Source organism: Lepidothrix coronata, unplaced genomic scaffold, assembly GCF_001604755.1.
Source record: "Lepidothrix coronata isolate B3197 unplaced genomic scaffold, Lepidothrix_coronata-1.0 Scaffold91, whole genome shotgun sequence".
NCBI lineage: Eukaryota > Metazoa > Chordata > Aves > Passeriformes > Pipridae > Lepidothrix > Lepidothrix coronata.
Genome location: NW_016690271.1, coordinates 1,135,562 through 1,157,453, shown reverse-complemented (window position 1 = coordinate 1,157,453; position 21,892 = coordinate 1,135,562). Strand labels below are relative to the sequence as shown.

Below are 21,892 nucleotides of genomic sequence, written 5' to 3'. Positions count from 1 at the left end.
AAAGGGGGCTGGGGAATTGCTCTTAAGAAAAATGAAGAGCTCTTGAATTTTAGGCTCTGGGTTCCCCACACAAGATAAGAGATGAGGCCATGGTGCTCAGAAGTTTTGTTTTAGCAGAAGAATTCTTTGGGCCATAGGTTTCCCTCAGCTCCCTGGAAAGGAGCCTTTGGAGCTGCCTTGGGTTAATTTGCCATTAACCAGCCTTGTCAGGAATCCCCCTGTGAAGCTCCACAGCACCCAGGCTGGCAGGCAGGAATGGGATGTGCTAACACTGGATTTCTATGGGGAGGAGGGCAAATCCAGCTCTGCACATCCCCCCAGCCACTGGACACCTCACACCTCCCTGCTGCCTCCAGGATCACAGCCATTTCCCAGGGAGAAGCAGCTCCCAGGGCCCTGAAAAGGTGGGGGTCGAGTCCTCCTGCTCCCTGTTGCCTTCCAGCAAACAACTCAGCCGAGCGTCTCCCTACAAACTGATTTCCACGCTTGAGGAGGCTGAAAACTTCAAAGCCCGGAGTGAAAAAATACCCACCAATAATAATAACAAACCAGAGGCTTTCCAGCCCCATCAGCCTGCAGCACTTCCAGCATGACTAATGTTTTCCAAGTGAAATAATAATCCATGGCACTGAATTTCCCATCTCTATGCACATCGCAGACAACAGGTGGGCTCTGCTCTGGTTCACCTCTGAGCAGGACCTTTAATAAGGCAGCTTTGTGCTCCTGTCATGGGGAAAATCACAAACTCCCAGGGCACCTGCAAATGAGGAGGGTGAGATTCCAGCCACGGAGCTGGCAAAGCCCTGAGTCCTTGGAGCAGGAGGCAAAATCCTCCTTTGTTTGACAGCAGATTTTACAGCAAATCCTGCAGCACAGTCCCAGATCAGTGCAGTGATGGAGCAGCTGAGGATGCCCAGCACCCCCCCTGAGCAGAATCTGTCCTCAGGATCTGTGTCACTCCCTGCCCTCACCCAGGCAGGACAGAGGCCAAGACAAAAATCTTTGCATTCACAGCCGTCTGCTCCCTGCAGAGCATCACTTCCAACCTCACCCCACCCCTGCCCACCTCCAGCCCCACACAACCTCTCCCAGCCCCTGGGAGATGCTGAATGCACAGAGACTGAACCAAACCAACAGAATATAAATCATAGAATAAATACAAACACTCTTTGTTTAGTTTGACAATAATTCACAGATGCCTCCAGCTTTCTTCCAAAAAGCTCGGCCTCGAAAGGGCCCTAGAACTTCCCTGGGGAGATTTTCTCAGCAAGACAAGACCACAAAGCCTTAAGATGTGCCCGTGAGAGCTGGGCACAAAGAGGTTAAACCCAAACACCACCACCTCCTCTGCAGGCAGGAGCCAGCCAGTGAGTTATGAAGTTAATGACAAAGCAGGAACGTGCCCCTCACTGGTTATTCCAGCCCAAGCTGCCTGTAAATCACGCGTTGGTCACCGAGGGGGTGACGGATTGTGCAGAGCACATGCACAGGTTTTGGCTTTGGTGGGTGAGAACTCTGCCCTGCTCTGCTGTGAGCAGCACCAGGACTCTCCTGTGGGGCAGGGCTGTGTCCCCCCAGCACTGGGCTCAGCACCCCCTCACCCCCCGGGCCCTACCGCAGGGTCTTGCGGATCATGTCCTCGTCGGTGATGCCGTAGTAGGTGAGTGTCTCGTTCCAGGTCGGGTTCAAAGTGTTGCGCAGCGTTTTGGTTCTCAGCTTATTCGCCTGGAAGAGCAAAGGAGGTTGTGGTCGGTGGGAATCAGCCCCAGGAGGTCATTTGGGCAGGGAGTGGGGAGAAAAGGAAGCCCAGTTTGGAGATGAAGGGGCAACGGGTGCTGTTGCCCTTCTGCCCGAGCACTGTAACCTGGCCAGTCCTCCATGGGGTGGCCCAAGTCCACCCCAACTGCAGCAATAACCAGAGGGACAGAGACACAGCAACTCACTGATTTACCAAGCAATCCAACCCCACATCCCACATCCTGGAAACAGCCAGCAAAATGGGAACCTTGGCAGAGCACAGAGCGGGGACGTGGATTTCATTTATGCAGTAGAAGAAAGCGAGAGAGGGGAAAGAAAAAAAGCCTTTTCAGGTTCATTAAAAAATACCAATTTGCTGTTCTGGCTGTTTGTTTGCATTCCCACTCCCAGCACAGCTCCCGATCCTGCCTGACTCAAAATAACTTCCTTGATACGCGTTTTGTCAGCACCAGCAACTCCTTCCAGCGCCGCAGCTCTGCAGAGTGGGAGGACAGGGACAGCAAGGCTTGTGTTCCTGGCATTGGTGGGGCATCCTGGCACACACCCACTCCCCAGCCCAGGGGACATTAATCTCCTTACTCCCTGAGATCCCTGTTTCTGTTGGGGCAGGGGGAGAGCAGGAGCAAAGGTCTGAGGCTGCAGATGGGGCTTCCTCACCAGCCCCCAGCCTGGCACAGCCTGGCAGAGCAGCAATTTTCCCTCTAATTAGGTGTCAGACAGCTCAATCCCTGCCTCAGCTGCTGCTGGGCATAAGGAACTCTCAGGACATCAACACCTCATCTTGTGGGTCTTTATGGGAAGCTGCTACATTCCCCACCTGGGGTTCACCAGCCCTGAGCTGAATGTGAGTGGGATGCAAAGCCCGGGGTGAAGAAGGAAATTCGTTCTTGCAGCACGAGGGGGGTCACTTTGTTGTCATGTCCTTCCCAAACCAAAAGCACCCCAACCACACAACCTCTTCCAGATCAGCTGGAGGTGGCCACCAGTTGGAGCTGCCAGTGCAGCAGAACTGTTGAGGGATGGCTCACTCCCAGTGTGTTGTGCAAAGCAGCTGCTTGCTCTGGGTTTGATCCCTCAGAGATGGAGAACGCCTCTGGAGTTTGTGCTGTGCTCTCACTTGCATTTCCAAAGCCATTTCTGACTCTGAAACCAACCCATGCCCTGTCCAGAGCTGTGGAGCTGCAAAACACCCAGTGCCAGGTTAGGAGGAGGATACCCCTGGAGCAAGGCAGGATGCTCCATGAGCTGAGCAGGATGCAGGGGCAGGGTCTCAATTAGGAGCAGCATCTAAAGCCCTGCAATGCCAATGGCTTTTCTATCACTCAGGCAGGAGCTGGTTTGCAGGAGGAGAAGCTGCCAGCCTGGCTGTGCACAGGCACCAGCCTTGCTGAGTCCATCCCCACGTGCCCAACGACAGAGTGATGCAAACTGAAGGGGACTGCAGGCAGGTGCTCTCATTTATGGCCTCCTGTCGCCTTTGATTTAATACCTTGTTTGCCTTAAATCTTTCCTGACTTTGTAAAGTTGCTTCAATCGAGGCACTTTATTGTACCAGGTTCCATCTCACATCTATTTTACCTCATTTCTCGGTGATATCGCGGCCACCATGCCAGGCTCCAGCCCAAGCAGCAGGATACGTATCAGACAGGGAGTCTAAAGCCTGCTGAAGGGTGACAAGGACAGCAGGGCACTCACTGCCTGCTCAGACCTGTGGGTAACACATCCTGGGGCTGGGGCTCTGGGAGTCAGGAGGGAAAGTGGGGTTAGGCACAGGGGTGACATGATGGGCATCACCCAGCAGCTAACGCTGCCCTGGGCAAGGGACATGAATTAGATCAGAGGAGCTGAGCTCTGGGAATGCCTTTTTCTCCCATCTGGAATGACTCAGTAGTCAGTAACCAGCTCACATGGAAGGTTTAATAGGGAATGAATTCCAGCTCTGCATGGGGAATGAATTCCAGCCCTGCTTCCCACAGCTCTGCCACAGGTGGCTGAGAGCCCAAGACTGGGACAGGAACACCCGAGGAACTCAGGGACAGTCCTGCTGCTGGAACACCTGTACAGGAACATCCAGCCCAGGACACACCCGTGATCCCCCCAGACCTGCTCACCTCTCCCAGGGCAGATCCGGACAGTGCTGTTTGGAATGTGGGGGCAAGGAGAGGGTCCCCCCACGGCCGCTCCGGGCTTGTGGAGTCTGCAGCTCCTGCACTACCCTCAGCTCAGCGCTCCCCTCCTGCCTCTCCACTCTCCACCACCTCCAGCAGAAATGCTAATCAATGCATTTGCAAAACATGGAAATGACAGATAATATCGCTGATGAAAGCGCTCCCGGCTCTCCTAATTCCAGCGGAACTTGAAATGTGGTTAAAAACTCCCTCTACCGCCCTGAACATTATGAATTAATTCAACTGAACCGTAACAAGTAAATATACCTCCCCAAAAAAGGTCTTTCCTTTTGTGTAGAATAGGAGTTCAATTAATATTCATAACACACACGTTTAGCATTTAAATTCCACATCCCCATCAGTTACACCAAGCTCTCACTACACATCAATATCTTTAATTACTCTTCTCTCCAGCAAGCGCTGAACCTAAGGAGATGGAAATATTTCCCTTATGATTTATACTCTGTTTTATTATGATCTGAGGGGTTTAAAATGTAAAAGAAACAGGACAAAAAAAAATAAAAATTAAAAGGGTCTGGTTTGTTTATAGCTTCAGATTGTTTCACTCAGTGCTTCCCAGGGGCTCCTGGAGAGCAGCATTTGCATCCCCTGCTCCCAAGATGAGGAGTCAGGGATGGCACCTGACTCCCAGGCAGTGGTTTCCCAGAAAGGTATTTTCTACTCCATGAGGATGGATTTAGCCCCAGTTCTTACCTCCTGCTCTCTCTAAGGACTTTTTACTCAAGAGATGGGCAGGAGGCTCGAGGCCTGGCTGCAGCAGCCCCTGGGTGAGGAGCTTCTCCTTGGGGAACCTCCTGAGTCTAATTTCCAAGGAAAAGGCACAGCCCCAGGAAGAGAAGGAGAAGTGAAAAGGTGTCTCACCTTACTGGCTCCGGGAAGCAAGTGCAACTTGACGTATGGATCAGCCAACCCATTATGGTCCATTGGCTTCAGGCCCTGGAGAGGGAACAGCAAAAAGCAGGAGTCAGGATAACAGCAGGATGCTGGGCAGGAAGGGTGGCTTCACTGAGCCCATCCACCAATGCCTGTTTCCCTGGGATATGGCTGGTCCAGGGAGTAATTGCATTTCCTCAGGATTGGGGATGGAGGGGAGCGTGGCTGCTGCAGGATCCAGGCCGGGCAGCAAATCCACACACGCTCAGCATTCCAACGCCATCTGTGGAGCCAAGGAGGGGCTGTGGGAAGTGGGAAGCTCCTCACCTGCTCTTGGCATCGGCCACCAGGCACCGCTGCTCTCCCAGCAGCCTGACTCTGCCATCCTCATCACAATTAATTTGGGGGTTAAGCAAATCAGCACAGTGACTTCTGAGGTTTGAAATTACAGGGTTTTGTCATTTAATAATTGCTTATGAGCAAACACACACCTCTGCTGTTGTGGTGCTACTTCTAAGCGCTCCCAGAGGGTGTGATAGCACCTACCTACTCCGTGTTATTAAGGCACAGCTGAAGGAAGAACTGCTTCAGGCCAGTGGGAGGCTGGTGCCAGTTGAATGCTGTGGTGTTTGCAAGGAAATCTGGGGGCACCAGAGCACAGACACAAGGAAATACTCGCTGCAGCCATTCCTGATGGATTTTACACAACACCCTCACAGCTCTTAAAGGATGACGTGGATCACGTCTGTTATAGCAATGCTCTGGAGCTGATCTTGCTTTGGGAAGAGGGAGGACACAAGCTGTGCCTCTGTGCCTCTTCTAAACAACCTGAAAATTATCCAAGGGCGATGCACAAACCCAGCCCAAAGCCATAACTGCACAGACTGCATGGAAACAGACTCCACAGGGCAAGGAAGCAACTCAGGAGCATGAAAAATGGAGCCTAATTTTCACCAGTCCTAAGCAGAAATGAGAATGGCTCCATCGTGGAAGTCCTTGGATTGTTTCCAGCCTGGCTGTGGGATCCCTGCAGGAGTTATTGCTGGGCTGGCTGAAGGCAATTCTGTGCCTGGATCAGAGGAGGGTTTCTCTGCACAAGTATCCATCCAACCCTGACTCCTAACTGGGCATGGAGATCAGGCTGGGTGGTGCTAAAGACTTTTCACACCCTTTTTGTGATAAGGAGAGTACTCACTGTCTGGATAATGAGTCTGTGCAGCTGCCAGGGATCCACCTGGCAGGAAAGCATTTGTATGGACTGCTGCTGGAACGGCTGTGTGCAGTGGAAATCTAATCATTAAGGCCTGGATTTGGGCAAATCAATGAGGGAAATCGCTTTCCTATTTCACATGTATGGAAGAACTCACCCAGCCTAACCCACAGAGCCACAGCAGCTTCTTGGGATGCCCTGTCGTGTTCCCCCACACTGAGCTGCATAACCTGGCCAAGGGTGCAGGATGTTCCTGACCTTGGGAATGTCTCTGATTTGGAGCAAAGCTTCTGCTTCAGAGACAAGGGCTCTGCTTCAGAGACAAGCAAGCTGCCCTGGGGCAAGGGAGGCCAAATGGTGCTCAGGAAAGAGGATTTTGCTTCTAAAGCAGAGCCAAAAGGACAAAAATACCAGCAGCGAATGGAGGTGAAATGTCCCTGCTTTAACTGCAGCCTGTGGGTGATGTTCCTGCCCCAGCAGATACTGGGAGGAAGGTGGTGGTATTGGCTGTGGCTCCATGGGCAGACAGGGCAGGAATGGGCTGGATTGTCCCCAGACTCCAGAAGGGATCACCTACACAGTCCACTCACAGAGACCCAGGCTCTCTCCAGCCTCCCCAGTCAGAGGTGCCCACCTGCCCAGTGCTGCACAGCAAATGAAATCAGAAACAAGCAAGCAGATTCCCATGAAAATGGATGGAGAAAGACAGGCAGCTCTGTAATTCACCCATCAATTCAGCTCAATTAAATTACCTTCTGAGGAGGCTATTAAAGGCTTTTTTAATAGATGTGCTATGGAAGATGGAGTGACAGGAGCCTGGAAAATAGCTCCTAATGTCACGTCTACCTCCCTCCCATGTCACTTGATACGTGTGTAGCACACAACTGAATTTAACAGGGCTCTGCCCTGCAAAGCTGCTCCCGTGGGAGCTCATCCCTCCCACAGGGACAACCCACAGGGTGATCAGTACCTGTGTGGAGGGACTGCCAACCTAAAGCTGCTCCAAGAGAGCTGAGAGGCAGAGAAGAGCAACAAGGCTCATATATGGAAGCAGAGCCTCCCCCTGGATCCATCCAGGGCACCTCCCTGGCTCCACCCAATCCTGCTGCTGGGACTGATTTATGGTGCTGTGCATCGTGGCACAGGCGATGGAGAGGAGACTGAGTTTCATCTTTTCCCTTCCTCTGCCCAACCCCAAAATCTCTGCTGCAATCCTACGGAGACCTCCAGCTCCCTGCATCCCAGCCTCTGCCAGCTGCTCTCCGTGCCAGTGACATTTAGCTAATCAATAGGATTTAATTACAAGTTGGGCTAATCGGGCTGCCGATTAACGCCACGCTGGAGGCACGCAGCAATCACAGGAGATGGATTCATTCCATCATTCACCCCACAACAAGCTGCCTACCTGCTGAGCAGGATCCCCGCTGCCCAAAAACCAGCCTGGACACCTCCCAGGCCAAGGCATCCCATTCCGAAACGGGGCAAACTGTGCGTCCCCCCCCAGCAGCCCAGAGGAGACACACAGCTTCCGGAATTTCCCTGCAGTGATAAATATTTATGACTCAATCCATAAGTAATGCTCAGTGCATTACTGCTGAGACCTCCAGCACTCACTTCTGTTGGGAGGGAGGGAGCTTCCAAATGCTCGGCAGGGTGGAAACTCCCGGGTGTTTTCTGGCCAGCGGCACAGGGAGAGCAGCCCAAGGATGCTCCCACGGGCAGCAGCTGCCTGGTATGGCCTGCCTGGGGCCAGGAGCTCCTTCACCACTGCCATACACCCCCTTGAGGCTTATCCTGGGCATCTGCCTCCTGAAAGCAGGAGACCAATGAAGCTACAGGGTAGCACAGCCCATCGTGTCTGTGCTGCCACACACCTTTACAGATCCCATAGGTCCTATGATTCTGTGATCCCCCTATAGCAGGTTATCCTCTTGCTCCATGGAGCAGGTCGGGCTTTGTAGGACTGAGCAGCCTGGGTGCCTGCACATTCACTGAACCCTTCTCCACCCCATTTTCTAGGAGGGGGTGATGCCCAGAGCATCCCAGCCCTTTCCCACTCATGACAGTACAGATCAGCACAACCCCGGGGGAGTACACAGGGTCTGTGCAGGGCAGGAGATGAGTGGGGAGAGCCCTCCTGCCAGCTGGGCACATGGCTGTTCCCACAGTCCAGGAGTGAGCCCCCATAATGCCCTGATTTATTCTCCTATTGATCCCAGCTGAGCTGCAAGGTGTCTGAGTTCAGCCATGCCTGAAGTGTGACAGGCAGTGTTTGGCAGGGCTACTGCCAGCACTGAGAGCCATTAGTGTGAGGTGGCCACACTGCCTGATCCTACCTGATCCCACCTTATCCTACCTGATCCTGTGCTCCTGCCAGCACAGGGTCCAGAAGGTGGCACAGTGTCTGCCTGGAAACTGCCAGCATCTCACAGATCCTGCTGTGAACCTACACCGAGGAGCATCTCAGATGTCCCCAGGCACAGCACCAGGGTAAATTCCCACATGGAGTGACTATCCCAGCCTCGTGCAAAGTACAGCAGCTGATGGTTGCAGCGCAGGAAATTGGTGGTGGAGCACAACAGGTTGGATTGAACCTGCTGCCGGTGCCTCCAAGAGCCTGCTCCCCTCTCCCTGCTCCCCAGGAACCGATAACGGGACTCGTGAGGGACATCAGCAGATAGAAAAGTGCTGGAGACTAAAATAAATGGAGAGAAGCAAAGAGATCTAAAGGGAGAGAGAGGGGTTGTTTGGGGTTATCGGAGAGAAAGAAAAACATGTCTCACATGGCTGAAATAGTCCAGGTTTTAACGGCTGCTGGCAGCAGCTGAGGCTCCAGGAGCTGCAGGAGTTGGATGTATCCTGAGGGCACCTTCCCCAGAGGGCCGAGACAGGTACCCGGGACACCCAGCCCAGGTGCAAGGGCAATGCACGTCCCAGCACTGCTGGGCTCGTGTGTGCAGCCCTGGCACTCGCCCATCTCCTCTTCTACAGCACTACTTGTAACATCTACACAGCCGGCGCCGGCTCCCACCGACGGCAGCCGGGGCCTGGCCCTTACCTTTCTGTAGTCAAGTTTTGGCAGCTTTCCCCAGGCGAGAGATGAAATGAGAGCGAGCAGATGGCAATGTAAATAAAAGAGAAAAATGGGAGAATGAGAGCAGAATGGAAATGAACAGGACTCGAGTGCTTGAATGTCAGGGTGGCGAGGAGGGCTCTGCCCACCCCGTGGCCAGGGGAGGTGCAGGGGTACCCCCAGTCCTGTGGGGTGGAATCAGCCACCACTATTCCTGACAGAGCCAGGTGGGCACGGCAGGGCTCTCCTTTGCCAGCCCTGCCCTTGCTCTTGCTGATGTGAAATCTATCACTTGCCGCTCACAGGTCTCCTTCCTCCCACTCCAAACACAATTAGAAATCTCCTCCTTGGCACTGCTCCCGAGTGCGCCAAGGGAAGCCTGACCCAGAGGCTGCCAGAGAATTCACAGGCAACAGGGAGGGAAACAAACCCCACTGTCTGCCCCAGCCCTGCCCCAGCAGTCCTGCCCAGGAGCTGCGGGTGCTGCACTTGCCCCCAGCCAGGAGCAGCTCTAGAGCTGCCAGGGCAGATGTTTCCGTGCTCATCCCCAAAGCCAAGCTTTGGTGCTGGAGTCTTGGAGAACCCTGGGTGGGGATGTGCATTCTCAGCGCCCAGGGCCAGCACCCAGCACAGCAGGTGCCAGGGTGGGGGCTGCAAACATGCATCCTATGAAGGCAAATAGCATGGCCTGATCCTCTGGGGCTCAGGTCACAGCCCGTTCTCCTGCCTGCTGTAAAAACCCTCCACACTTTCCCAAGATCTGCAGGGATTTAGGTCTTCTCCTCCCAGCTCACCACCGCCATGGTGATCTGGTACCCTCACTGCTCTGGTCCTCATGCTGGGTGAAGCAGAGAGGAACCCAGCAGCACCCACGGGCCTGGAGGCAGAATCAGGACCTCAGTTATCTGTTTCTGCTCCAAAATGTGCAAAAAGCCCCTAATTGCTTCAATCACGCAGACGGCAAAGGCGCTGAGGCACAGCACTTTGTGGCCGTGATTAGCGGCATTTAAAAGAGCCATTTATAAACTGACAGCCGGTCACAGCCGTCAAGTAAATAACAACATCGGGAGGGGCTGCTCTAAAAAGCATCAATAGCTGCAAGGATCTCTTCAAAGGGGAAGAGCAGCCGTCTCTGTACTGCTGGAAACGCCCTGAAAGGCAGGGCTGGAGGGGAAGGAGAGGGCAGAGGCACTGGGTGTTGGGATAGAAGTGGAGCTGGCAGAGGAATAGCTGCTTCACAGACACCGCCACATTTGCAGCTTTTGGCACTTTTGGCACAGCTGCAGCACCTGGGTGGCCCCATACGGAAGGAAAAAGTTTCCCACCTCCAGGCACAGTCAGTCCTCCCTGTTCCCACGCCCTGAGCCATACCTTGGCTTTATTGATGGTGCAGTGGAGAGCGTTGTTCTCTTGATCGTAGAGCAAGCTGAAATCCAGCGTCCCCAGCGTGGCTGTGAAGGAGAGAAGATTCTGTTAGCCTGTGTGGCCCAGCCAACGCTGCCTTTTCTCTCTCTGAGAGCAAAAGGAGTGCATGAAGATGCTACAGAAATGGCTACAAACATTATAAAACATAAGCATCCTCATGTGAGCCCTTGTTTCCAGCTGGTGGCCATCCCTACATTGGCTGGTGGGGCTGGCACAGTCCTGGGAGAGGACCAAGCAGGATCAATGGATGCAGCCCGCCCAGCTTTGCCTCTGTGGGCTTTCACGTGGGTCCCTCCCCAATCCCACAGCAGCCCCATTGCAGCCAGCAGCCTTCTGTCCCCCAGGTACTGAAGGCTCTTCTCTGGGAAGATCCAGGCATGGCTGGGACACAGAAGAGACCCACTGTTGACACGTCCCCCCTGCTCCAGCGCCGCTGGCATTCCCAGAACATGTATTTGTACACTGACACCTTCAAACAAATGAGCCACCAATGGGATCCCTTCCCAGCTCCAATCTGGCTGCAAACTGTAAATTAAACCCAGGGAGGGATGGAAACACTTTTATGGTTAAAATGAAAAACACCAACAGCTTTTAATGGGAGCAGTGTTCCGTTACGGCATCCACAACCCAGGAACGGCAGCACGGGGCATCTCCTGGGATGGGACACGGGGACAGGGCAGGAGACCGGAACAAAACCAGGAGAGCCTCAGCAGCAAAAGTACATTTGATTTAAGAAATTCTTTCCCTTTGAATGATCTGAGCAAGTCGTGCTAATCCAAAGCAGAGAAAAAGCTTTAAAAAGACAAGCTTTCCAAAAACATGGCTTAACCTTTTCCAAGGCTCCCAGACCTTATTTGCACGCCAAAGCTTGGACATGGAGCAGCATCTTCGCTGGCTCAGCTTCACCTGCCACCAGCCTTGAACTTCCAGGGTGGCTCTGGACCCAGCAACCCCCACTTTTCCATGCCCACCTTCCCAAAAGGGGTCTGCCTGAGCGCTGCCCTGCCACCAAACAGCATCCCACCGCTGTTTCCAAGGTAACTGCACCTTCCCGCCGCATTCAGAGCATGAAAAAAAAATCCAAAATAAAAACCAGAACAGTTTTGCTTAATATCAAAGCAGGGTCTGCTGCCAGGCAGGGGGGGTGAAAGTTGGACAAACTTTATGGCAGGAAATAAGGTCCTTTTTCCCCCCCCCCAGCATTGACAGCAGCAAGGCACCCACGGAGGAGGCAGATATTCATGGGACCGAAACGTTCCTGCTGCAATTTCACAGTGATCTCCCAGCCCAAAGGCAAATGAGCTACAGATTTGCCTGCTAGCAAAAGAAAAATCATTGCTCCAGAGCAAATATCTTGAGTTCAAAACAGAATAAACACCCAAAGAGATTTTCTGACAGAATAATGTACCCCCCTCGCTCTGGAGCAATTTCATGGCACATTAGCTGCTGGTCTGGGTAAGTCACAAATCAGTGGGGGTTTACCTGCCAGGGGAAGATGGAAGCCATACAGGGTGAGGCCAAACCTGCTGCAAATTCTGAGTCATCTCTGGGTTCGGCCCAAACAGGCATTTCCAGAGCAATTCCCACCCAAAACCGCTCCTCATCCCACAGGGAGGAAGGCGCAGCAGTCCCCGGATGTCCCTGCCTGTGCTTAGAGACAGGGAGCTCACGGATGGCAGTGGGTGAAGTGTGAGGCTCCACAGCACAAGGGTGAAAGCCAAGTCAGCAAAACTTCACAAAATCTGCATTTTTCACTCAAGAGCGGAAGATGAAGCCTCCGGTTTCGGAGCCTCATCATTTCCACCTGCCCTTTAATCAGCGCTTCCTGCCAGCCCCACCGCTCGGCCCTCCCGGGTTCAAGCTGTTATTTTATTTTTATCACAGGAGGGGGCCCGCGGCTCAGCCTGCTGGATTTGGCAATTTATAAAACAAATTAAAAGCCTGGCACGAAAACAGACTTTGGCCAGGAAATACTGACAAAGCCCCAGCCTGCCCCAGGGGCGAGGGCAGCAGGGGGGCCCCGCTCCTGCAAGGCAAGCAAAGCCTAAAATCACCGTAACAAGCAGGAGGTGCTTGTTTTGCAGGTGGGGACTCAGGTCCTGCTCCCAGTGCTGGCAGTCCATAAGCAAACCTTGAGCAGTTCCCATTCCTCTTGGAGCTGCCAGGAGCTGGGAGGGCATGGATAGGGGTGCAGAGTTCCCCCAGCCCTGCCAGGCTCCAGCCCCAGCTCTCTTCCAGTTCTGAAGGGGTTTTCCTCCACATAGGTTTTTTTTCTTGTTAGTAGTGATCTTGATAACCAAGGAAAGATCTGCCTTTAGCAGAGGGATGTGGAAACACCAGCAGAACATGAGCTAATTGCTTAAAAACGTGGCCGTATGGAGATGACAAAAGCGGTCAGGCAAACTTCGGGTTTGGCAGCCAAGGTGCTACCATGGAGCCAAGAGTAGTGCTGCCACCAGAGCCAGGACCCAGAGGATGCCCAGGACACACTGGACACATCCAGGACACGGCCACAGCCCTGCAACCTCTGTTACCTCCAGGGGAGGCACATCCAGGCGATGGATCCAGCACAGCAGTGAAGGCAGAGACAAAGGCTGGTGCTCGAGCTGCTCAGGGGCTGAGGAGGTGGCAGAAGACCTCCAGCTGCACCGGGGGTGGGAGCCACCCCTGCACCCCACAGCAGCTCCCTGTAAACTCCCACGGGACCACAACCCTGCACTCCTGGAGCGGGCAGCACGCTGAGCCAGCGGTCAGGCAAGCCAACACCACCACACCAGCACCAGCCACCGCTCCCACCCCTCCTGCAAACCTCTGGCAGCGCATCCAGCCCTGGCTGTGGGAGTTCTGCCTCCCCAGCTGGCAAGATTGGGCCCAAAACCTTTGCAATGCAGCTGAATCCCCCTGTTTTGATTGCTTTCCCCCTCCCACGAGAGATGCAACTCGATTGTGCTCTTAATTAAGGGAGCAAGTACCCAAAAAAGAAAAGGGCGGCAACTAGACTCAAAGTGCTGTTACCAGGATTATTTAACTCGACTGGGCTATTCTAAACACTGCCCTCTAATCACACAGGCTGCAAATAAAAAATATAAATAAATGTCTTTGTCAGGCACTACAAAGGCAGCTTGGTGCTCTCCAGACAGCAGGCAGGATGTATCATTATTATTACAATTATTCTGCTCCAATGATAAAATAACCATTAGGAAAGCTGAACTCATTAGGAGGTTCTGACCCTCTCTTCTCTCCATGAATTGGGAGAGATTGATGGGAAGACGCTGGCCAGGGCCTGGCGTTTAACACAGGCTCTAAAAAGAAAAATAAATCTGACTTGCGCGGGAACGCGGCCTCCTCTCCCACTGACCTTTGGGCGTTTTGATTAATTCAGTGGGCCACAAAACTATCAGAGGGCAGCAGAACCAGCAGATGTGTCCGCGGGCTCAGCCGGGGGACGCGGCGAGCGCGGCCGGAGCCCGCGGGCAGCGCAGTGTCCCGGCACGGCCGCAGCAGCAGCACCGCCCTGGCCGGTGGAGTCGGCAGAAATTGTTTATTGCTGACATTTCCCATCAGCGCCCAGGGTGACGGGGAGGCTGGAGGAGCTTCTATTTATACCTGCGGGATGAAAGGCAAAACGTGGTGATAAATCCCTGCTCCGCTCCCTTCCCCAGCCCCCTGTCTTTGCAGGCGCCGTTGCCCTCGCCTGGTCCACGCCGGGATCCGCCCCCTCTGCAGCCTGGGATGCTCCAAGGAGAAGAGTTTCTCAGCCCAAGGGATGGTCAAGACATGGAAGAGACCCCGAGACTTGCAGAACAGACCTGTGAGCTTCAGCAAAGCCCGTGGAGGTGCGAAGCGATGACGGAGTGCGCTCCTTACCTTCCCAAGTCAGGGAAGCTTTCACAGCAGAGCTCCACACTAAGAGAAATTGAGGTGTGCACACAAAAAACCCACTATAGAACTAATTAAAAAGAAGTCCAAAAGCCTTAAGTCCCTCTGCTTATCAGCATTGCTGCTCCCAAGATAATCTGCTCATGGATTTTGTGCCAGGGAGATCAGAGTGGAGCAGTAAAAAGACTGCTGGGGATTGTCTGGATTAGCTCTCCCTTACAGAAAGCATAGGTTCAGTAACCTTCAGACTGGGTATTTTTTAATGCACTATAAAAGATAGGTCCCTATTCTTCCATTGCTTTAATTTTCCCCTGCAATAGAGATAATTTTAAAGGTCCTGAAAGGCAGTAAGTAATTCTGTGCACTTACAGCCCCATGTAAAATGTTGGTAAATGACTCCTCAGGAGGAACAGAAATTATCTCCTGCCATTTCCAAGCAGGACTGCTGAAGAGCATTTTGGTGGGTGGCTCTGTGTGCTCCTGCCTCCTTGAGAATGACAGTGCCTTGACCTGGTCCAGAGGCTCACGATGGGGCAGTGCAGGCAGACAGTGCTGGGGCAGCTTGAGGATTGACTCCCTGAGCCCCTAAAACCCTCCAGGGCTATCCCTGGAAAACAGCACCATCAGATCCTGCAGCCTCCTGCAGCTGAGGCTGAGCTCATCCAGCATCCACAGCATTCCTGGTCCATGCACAGACCTGCTTGGGGTGCTGCTTGTGACTCACGTGCCTTGGTAGAGTCAGGGATGGATCCCACAAGGTGCTCAGCTGAAGAGCTGCAGGCTGCAAACCCCCAGGTCTGATGGCAGCACTGACCTCTGGCATGATCCTCCAGCCACGGGATTCAGCATCAGCCAGGGAAGGTGGTGAAAGCAGGTGAAAATGGGACACTTCTGAAAGTTCTGCCAGGGGCTATTCCATGAAAATGCATCCTGTGGGAGGTTTTGGGACATGCCCCGGGGGCAGCACAGCATGTTGGGACTCAGACATTCCTGTGAGTCCTGGACCACGTGGTGCCAACTGGCTGCATCATAGAACTGTGATCTGCTGCTGCAGGCAAGGCAGGACATCCTCACTCCTACAGAAAAACCCAGCAGGGACCAGACCCAGCACACAGGCAGGAGACTTTCCTTCCTCAGGAGATCTACAGATGTGGCTGAATTCAATAGGATCAGGAATGAGAACAAAGCACAACTTTCCTTTCTTGCAACTGCTCCCTGCCTGACCGTGGGTTTCTCACTTAAAATCTACAGCAATTAATATTTCTTCATTTTGGAGACACAGCACCAGCCCCTGGTAAGCTCTGGAGCAGGGAGCTGCTTCCTCGCGAGGTTGGTTGATGGATGCTCATCAGCTCTTCTGTCTTCTCCAGGAGGAGTGTTCAGAGGAACACTTATCTGCTCAGAACAGTTCAGAGATGCAATTATGTTTTACAGCACTAAATGGTCCCTGATGTCAGCAGCAATTAGACTTTCAGCAATTTCAATTTAGAGATGGCCTTCAAAATCTCTCCCTCTCTCTTCCTTTAATGAAATACAGTCTTGCAATTAACAACCCCCCAAAATTGCCTTTGCTGTTAAATACAAAGATGAAAGATCTGGGAACCCCCTTGAGCTCCAGCATGGTGGAGTAAGGGGTGTCAGTTCCCTTTTCCAGCCGGGCTCTGTGTCTCCTCCTGCACCCTGGAACCACGGAAGGTGAAGGGCCGGGCAGGCTGGTGGGGAGGAGGCAGCGGGAGGGCCCCTCATTAACCAGCAGCCGTGTGGCTCCTTCATTAGCGGAGGTGCCGGAGGCCACGGCCCATATGCTGCTTCCATCGCTGCTGCGGGAGGGATGCCCCCACAGAGCCTGCTCACCCTCGTGTGCCAGCCTCACCAGGTGCCCTGTGTTCCTCTTCAGCACTTCAGGGTGTCCCTGCCCATGGTCACTCCTTGGGAACAGGCATCTCCAGGGGCTGAAGGCTCGTTGGGGGATCAGGAACACACGATGTGCAGCCTCCACCTGAACCACTGAAGGGGGGGCCAGCAGGAAAGCGTGAGAGCTCGCCCCACACCAGCACCTTCCCTATACCCACCTATCCTGCAAGAAACCAGACAGGAGTCATCCTAGTTAACATCCCATGTCTCCCTTGGGAAGGCTACAAGCTCCTCGATGCCCTCAGACCTTGGTTCCACACTGCCCAGTGCCCACACACGTTCCTTTGGCACTGGCAGCTCGGGTTGTGGTCTGGTGGGCAAAGCCACGCTCCAGGCTCTGCCGAAATCAGCGGTGGTTTGTTTAGTTTCCTGAGTAAAAAAAAATACTTCTTTTGGCCTTCTCTGGATTGAAAAGACGATTCAAAGCTTATAAATAGCAGTGGCAGCATATGCTAAGGAGCCGCGTTTCAGAAGTAAATATCCTCCCCGTTCCAGTGCACATTTCCCCTCGCCGTCTCCTCTCCCTCCCCCCTGTCTGGCCAAAAGCACTGCCAGGTGACTTGCAACCCTGCACCCCTTAAGATGTTCCTCTTTACGTCTTTGAGCAAGCAGTAATTAATATCTCCATGACGGCTTTGCCTGCCTAATTATCTTTGCTCAAAATAAGAGTCTTCCTAAATAACTTGCGTGGCACTGCTCTCAGCAGGCGTCACGAGCCGCCGCCACCAGGACTGGCCTCTCAGCTGTACTTTGGAGAAGTCGTTTCCATGCTGCTGCAGCTCCGGAGCCTGCTCACGAGCCTGATCCTCCGTGAATAACAACTGGGCATGCCATGGAATTGGCTGGGTTTGTGCATATATGAACAGCCCTGGAGCGCTGGCAGGAACAGTATGGGGCAGCTCTTCCAGCTCCCACTGCAGCTCCCTGCCCTCAGGCTGTGTTCCCATTGGAAAATCCAGAGCCAAACGCATACGGAGGAGGGAGAAAATTCCAGTGTGACCACAGCCTCTTTCCAAAGCCAAACAGCAGCTCAGGGGAACGGGGCATTTCTGCAAGGGCTGGAAGCTTGCTTGCCTGTTACAGGAGGATGGCTGCTCCCTCCAGCGCTGTCCCCCGTGACAGAAGCCCCAGCGGTGCTCCCTCACAGGGACGGCGTCTCCACCTCTGCGCTGCTCGTGCAGGGATTTGAGAGACCTTTAAAAGCCCATCAGGTACAAATTCACACTGGTGCTGTGGAGGGGGAAGTGCGGGCAGTGAAGGGGCAGCAATTTGGGTGAAATCGGGGAAGATGGGAGGTGAGAGCCAGCTCCTTGCAGGTGGCACATTGCCATCTAGCTGGCATTTGCTTATTTTCCTTGCAAACCAAGTTTCCCTGGTAGTGTGCTGCCCAAATGGGTGGGAAGCATCTCTGGTGGTTGGGGACCCCAGGGGCCGGGACTGCTGCTCTCACCGGTCACCAGCCAGGGGAACCAAAGACGAGATGACAGCCAAGTGTCCCGAGGCAGCAGGAGTGAATCCCCCCCTTCCCAGCCCCAAATCCTGGCTGGTCCTCTCAGCTCACAGCAGATGCTAATTCTGGTCCAACAGCATCAAATCACCTTTCTCACCAAATACACACTTCCCACCTCTCCTGTCTCATTCCACCTCCTCAGCAGCTCCACTGGGGACAAACCCACTGCAGGAAGAGAGTCCTGTACAGCCTGAGCTCTGGTCCCAGAGCATCCCTGCAGATGGAGGATGGAGGAGGCGCAGGGCAGTGATGAGTCCTTCTCCCAGGGTCTCCCAAGGGTCCTGGGATGGAAGCAGGTGCCCACCACAACCCTGCAAATCCTCAAGCAGCACTGTTGGCAGGTCTGATGGGAAGAGCTGGCTCCATGCAGTTCTCAGTAGTCCCAGAGCCAGCCCAGATGTCTCCACTCATTATCTGCTGTGTTTGTTCCCTGGCCCTGCCTGCTCCCTGCCACTCACTGCATTCAACAGGCTGGTTGAAAGGTGTCCCAGAGCCATCAGCCTGAGCTTCTGCATCAGCCTCCCATGAACTAGTACCATCTGTCCTCCTGCCTCAGCCGGGTCCCTGCCCATCTCTGGAGCAATCCTACCTGCCTCTTGCAGCCTGGGGATTCTTAATTTTCCAAAGCACCAACACCATGCACGCACACGCATCTGCCCCCCAACATGTCCCTGCTCCCTGCAGATGCCAAACCCCTGGGTCAGGCCACCCTGCTTGGATGGGAGCTGACACTGATGCTTCTCCCAGGGCTGCGCTGCTCTGGGGTTGCACCATCCGGAAGAAGGCAGCTCCCACTGGCTCCGTAGGCACTCCAAGAATTGCTGATGGCATCTGGAGCACAACTCAGCAAAGGATTAAGGAATGGGATGCAGGGTACCAGCCCAGGTGAGCCGCAGCAGGGCCAGGTGGAACCTACTCTGCTCTCTCCCCACAGCCCTGCTGGGGTGCCGAAGGTTTTCCAGGGATGGCAGCTCCGGTCCAGCCCCTGCCGATGCCGCCCTGCACGGCGGCAGTGACAGAGCAACCCATCCGTGGCACCTAACAGGCTGCTGCTGCTGCAAACCCAGAAACCAGCCCAGAGCAGCAACTCCAGGCAGGAACGAGCCTGGGGAAACTCAGACAAATGCTGCATTTCTCCAGGTAGGGGCAGCTCTCCTCCTCCCATTCACCCAGCCAGCAGCAACATCGCTTGGTGTTGGAGGAGGGAAACCCGCAGGCAGGTGGGACAATTGGGAAGGAGCTCTCCTCCTCCTCCAGATGGACCCTGCCATGGCAAAATCCCTCTCCCTGCACCTCTCTGGGGCTGAGCTGGGAGTATCTGTGGGGAGTGAGGCAAGACGTGCCACTGCCCAGCAACACCTTGATTTGTGAGTGCTGCACCCAGATCCGACACCACCATCCCCTGAGACCTCAGTCACCTCCCTGAACCCTGTGTGACACGCAAAGGGACTGGCACCACCGAAACCCCAGTGCTGCCCTGATGTACAGGCAGACACAGGTTCTCCAGGGGAAATTTAGTGCAGGTGACTAATGCAGCAGCCCTGAATCACCCTCCAGGGATGTGGGGGAGCTGAACAACACTCCCCAGCGTAGCTGATGGCTCGAGTCAGGCTGCACGAATCCCCTCCCAGCTCCCCAGCTGGGAAACTGGGACAAGGAGCTCTTGTCTGGCTTTACAACTTGGCTGCTAAACATGGGGGAGTGACAGTCTCATCCTGCACATTTATGCCAACCAGTGTCCTGAGGGTGGCTGGGACCACCCTGTGCTGTCCCCAGAGATGTGACACCAGCAGTCCCACCTCCCCACTCTGCTCCTGGCACTGATGTGCTTTCACCAGCCGAAAACCCACCACATCTGGCAAAAGAGCCTCGGCAGTTTGCCTGACACCTGTTACGCTGCAACAAACACTCTTCCTAACACCAGCCGGGGTGAGAGAAACACCCGCCCGCCCCCGGCACGAAGCCGAGCCTCTTCCAGCCAGCACTGCCGGCGGAAAAATGCAGAATGCAGCACCCTGGGCTATTTCCATGCGAGTCACCTGGAGAAAACACCACACTCTGGGGCCCCGAGTGCTTCGGCTCCCACACACACCCCTGGCCCTGCAGCCCGGTTGCTCCCATTTCTACTGCCACAGTGAGCAAAGACGATCTAATAATTAGAGCAGCAAATAACACCCAAATCCGGTTAAAGTCACCACTAACTGCCCGGCTCGGACAAACGCGGCTTAGCAGAGATATTCTCCCCGGGAGCGCCGAGGCTCTCGCCTCTCCAGAGAGCATGACCCTGACACCGGCATGGGGAGAAAGGGAGCATCGGTCTGGGGCTGGCACACAATTCCCAGCCTCTCCTGGGGCTGTAGCTGGTGGTCAGCAGGCAGAGGGGGGCACAGGGATGGCTGTGCCACCCTGCAGCAGCACAGCCCTCCTTGAGGTCACGCTGCAGGGTCTGGCACAGATGACAGTAGCCCAGGCCAGCCCAGAGCCCGGCAGCGAGGCCGAGGCAGGGCTGTGACATTCTGCACAGGAAAAAGCCACCGCCTGCCCGGCGCTGGGCCGTAAACAGCTCAGCCTCTCCTTCCCCCAGGACGAGCACGCAGCACTGCTCAGCAGCACCCACTCCCTTCCTTGGCACCTCCCGGCTTCAAACTTTGTGCTCAGCCCCTCGCAGGATCTGGCCCCTGAAGGTTGGGCTGAATCGAGCCCTTGGGTTTTATCCAACTCCAAGGGAAATCGTATTATCCCAGTCACCGCGGCTGGCAGAGCCAGGCAGCAGCTGCCTTGCAGCCTGCAAGCTCCACCGCGCCGGGTGGGAAGGACGTTTTGGGTGGGGAGGGGTTAACCCTTGCTGCAAGCACCTGCATCTACCAGAACCAAAGCCTTCTGCTCCAAAGCCCCTGCTGGTCTCCTGCAGGGCTCTGCCTGCAGCTGGAGGGCGAGGAATGGAGGAATGACATGTCAGAGTTTGCCGAGGGAGAGGGCAGAGCTCTCCAGGGTGGATGTCATTCCAAACAAATCTCCCCGATGTGGAGCCGGGCGATGCTGGAGCGTATCGCCAGCTCATCAGCAGGGTGGCTGGAGCAGCCTGCACCACCGAGGTGGATTAACCGAAGGGTCTGAGCCCAGCTGGCAGCCTTCAGAGGCACAGAGCCGAGCAGGGACGAGGCAGAGAAGTGCACCAACCACAACAGCAAAAGCACAGCAACTGGTGGCTCTTGGGAGACTTCCCTAGTTTGGGTTCAGCGGCCAGCCTGGCTGCAGCAGGGACACTCCCAGGGCCCCCTTCCACCCCCAAACAGTGCCATAACAGCCTTCCCAGCTAAAGCTGGGGACTTCTCACTGCTGCAGTGTGATCCCAGGGATGGGCAGCATGGCTGGCAGCCGGGAAGGGCACGCGACTCAGGCACCAAGATGGGGAACCAGCCCTAAGACCCACCCTTGCCCTCAGCACCCAGCAAACTCCCGTGGAAACTTAGGAACTTACTGCAGTCGTCGGACTCGTAGCCCTCGGGGTCCACCACCTCCTCGGGCGCTTGGCTCTTGGCCGGCTGCTCGGCGGGCGTCGTGCCATACGCTCCAAAAAGCTGGTCCACGTCCTCATCATCTTCCCGGGGTCCCTCGGCGGGGCTCACAGAGGGCTGGCTGACCGCGGGGCGCAGGGCACTGCTGCGGCCGACGGCGGCGGGGAGCCCGCGGGGGAAGCGGGGGAAGTAGTCGGAGATCTGCTTGATGGGTTTGATGGGGCCGGGGCAGACGTCAATAGCCATGTGCTCCTGGATACTTATGGTCATTTTCTCTCCTTTTCGGAGTGTCATGCATGCGGCTGTCGGTGCCAAGCCCCTCCGGAGAAGCCCGGACCGTGCGTGGGGGAGCCGTGAAGTTTTTGCCGGGGGCTGCGGAGGCGGATGAGGAGGGAGGCTCCGGTGGGCACCTTACGTGGTTCTCGCGCCCTGAGCCCCAGACACCGCACACATGCTGCTGCCGCCTGCCCTGGCGCTCGCACAGCCCCTGATCCTGCCAGCGCTGCCTGTGAATAAATGAGCGAGACACAGAGACGGATAAGA

General features: G+C 54.9%; 1 protein-coding gene across 1 annotated transcript in view; it reads right to left on the bottom strand.

Moving 5' to 3' along the window:
• Positions 1–21,850, bottom strand: part of DOC2B (double C2 domain beta) — a 32,732-nt gene extending 10,882 nt beyond the window's left edge. The window contains exons 1-4 of the mRNA XM_017821704.1: positions 21,313–21,850; positions 10,475–10,554; positions 4,809–4,883; positions 1,616–1,725 (exon numbers count right to left, since the gene is read on the bottom strand). Of these exons, the coding sequence (XP_017677193.1) occupies positions 1,616–1,725; positions 4,809–4,883; positions 10,475–10,554; positions 21,313–21,643 (596 nt within the window). The 5' untranslated portion in view covers positions 21,644–21,850. The remainder of the gene's footprint in view (positions 1–1,615; positions 1,726–4,808; positions 4,884–10,474; positions 10,555–21,312) is intronic.
• Positions 21,851–21,892: the final 42 nt, after the last annotated feature.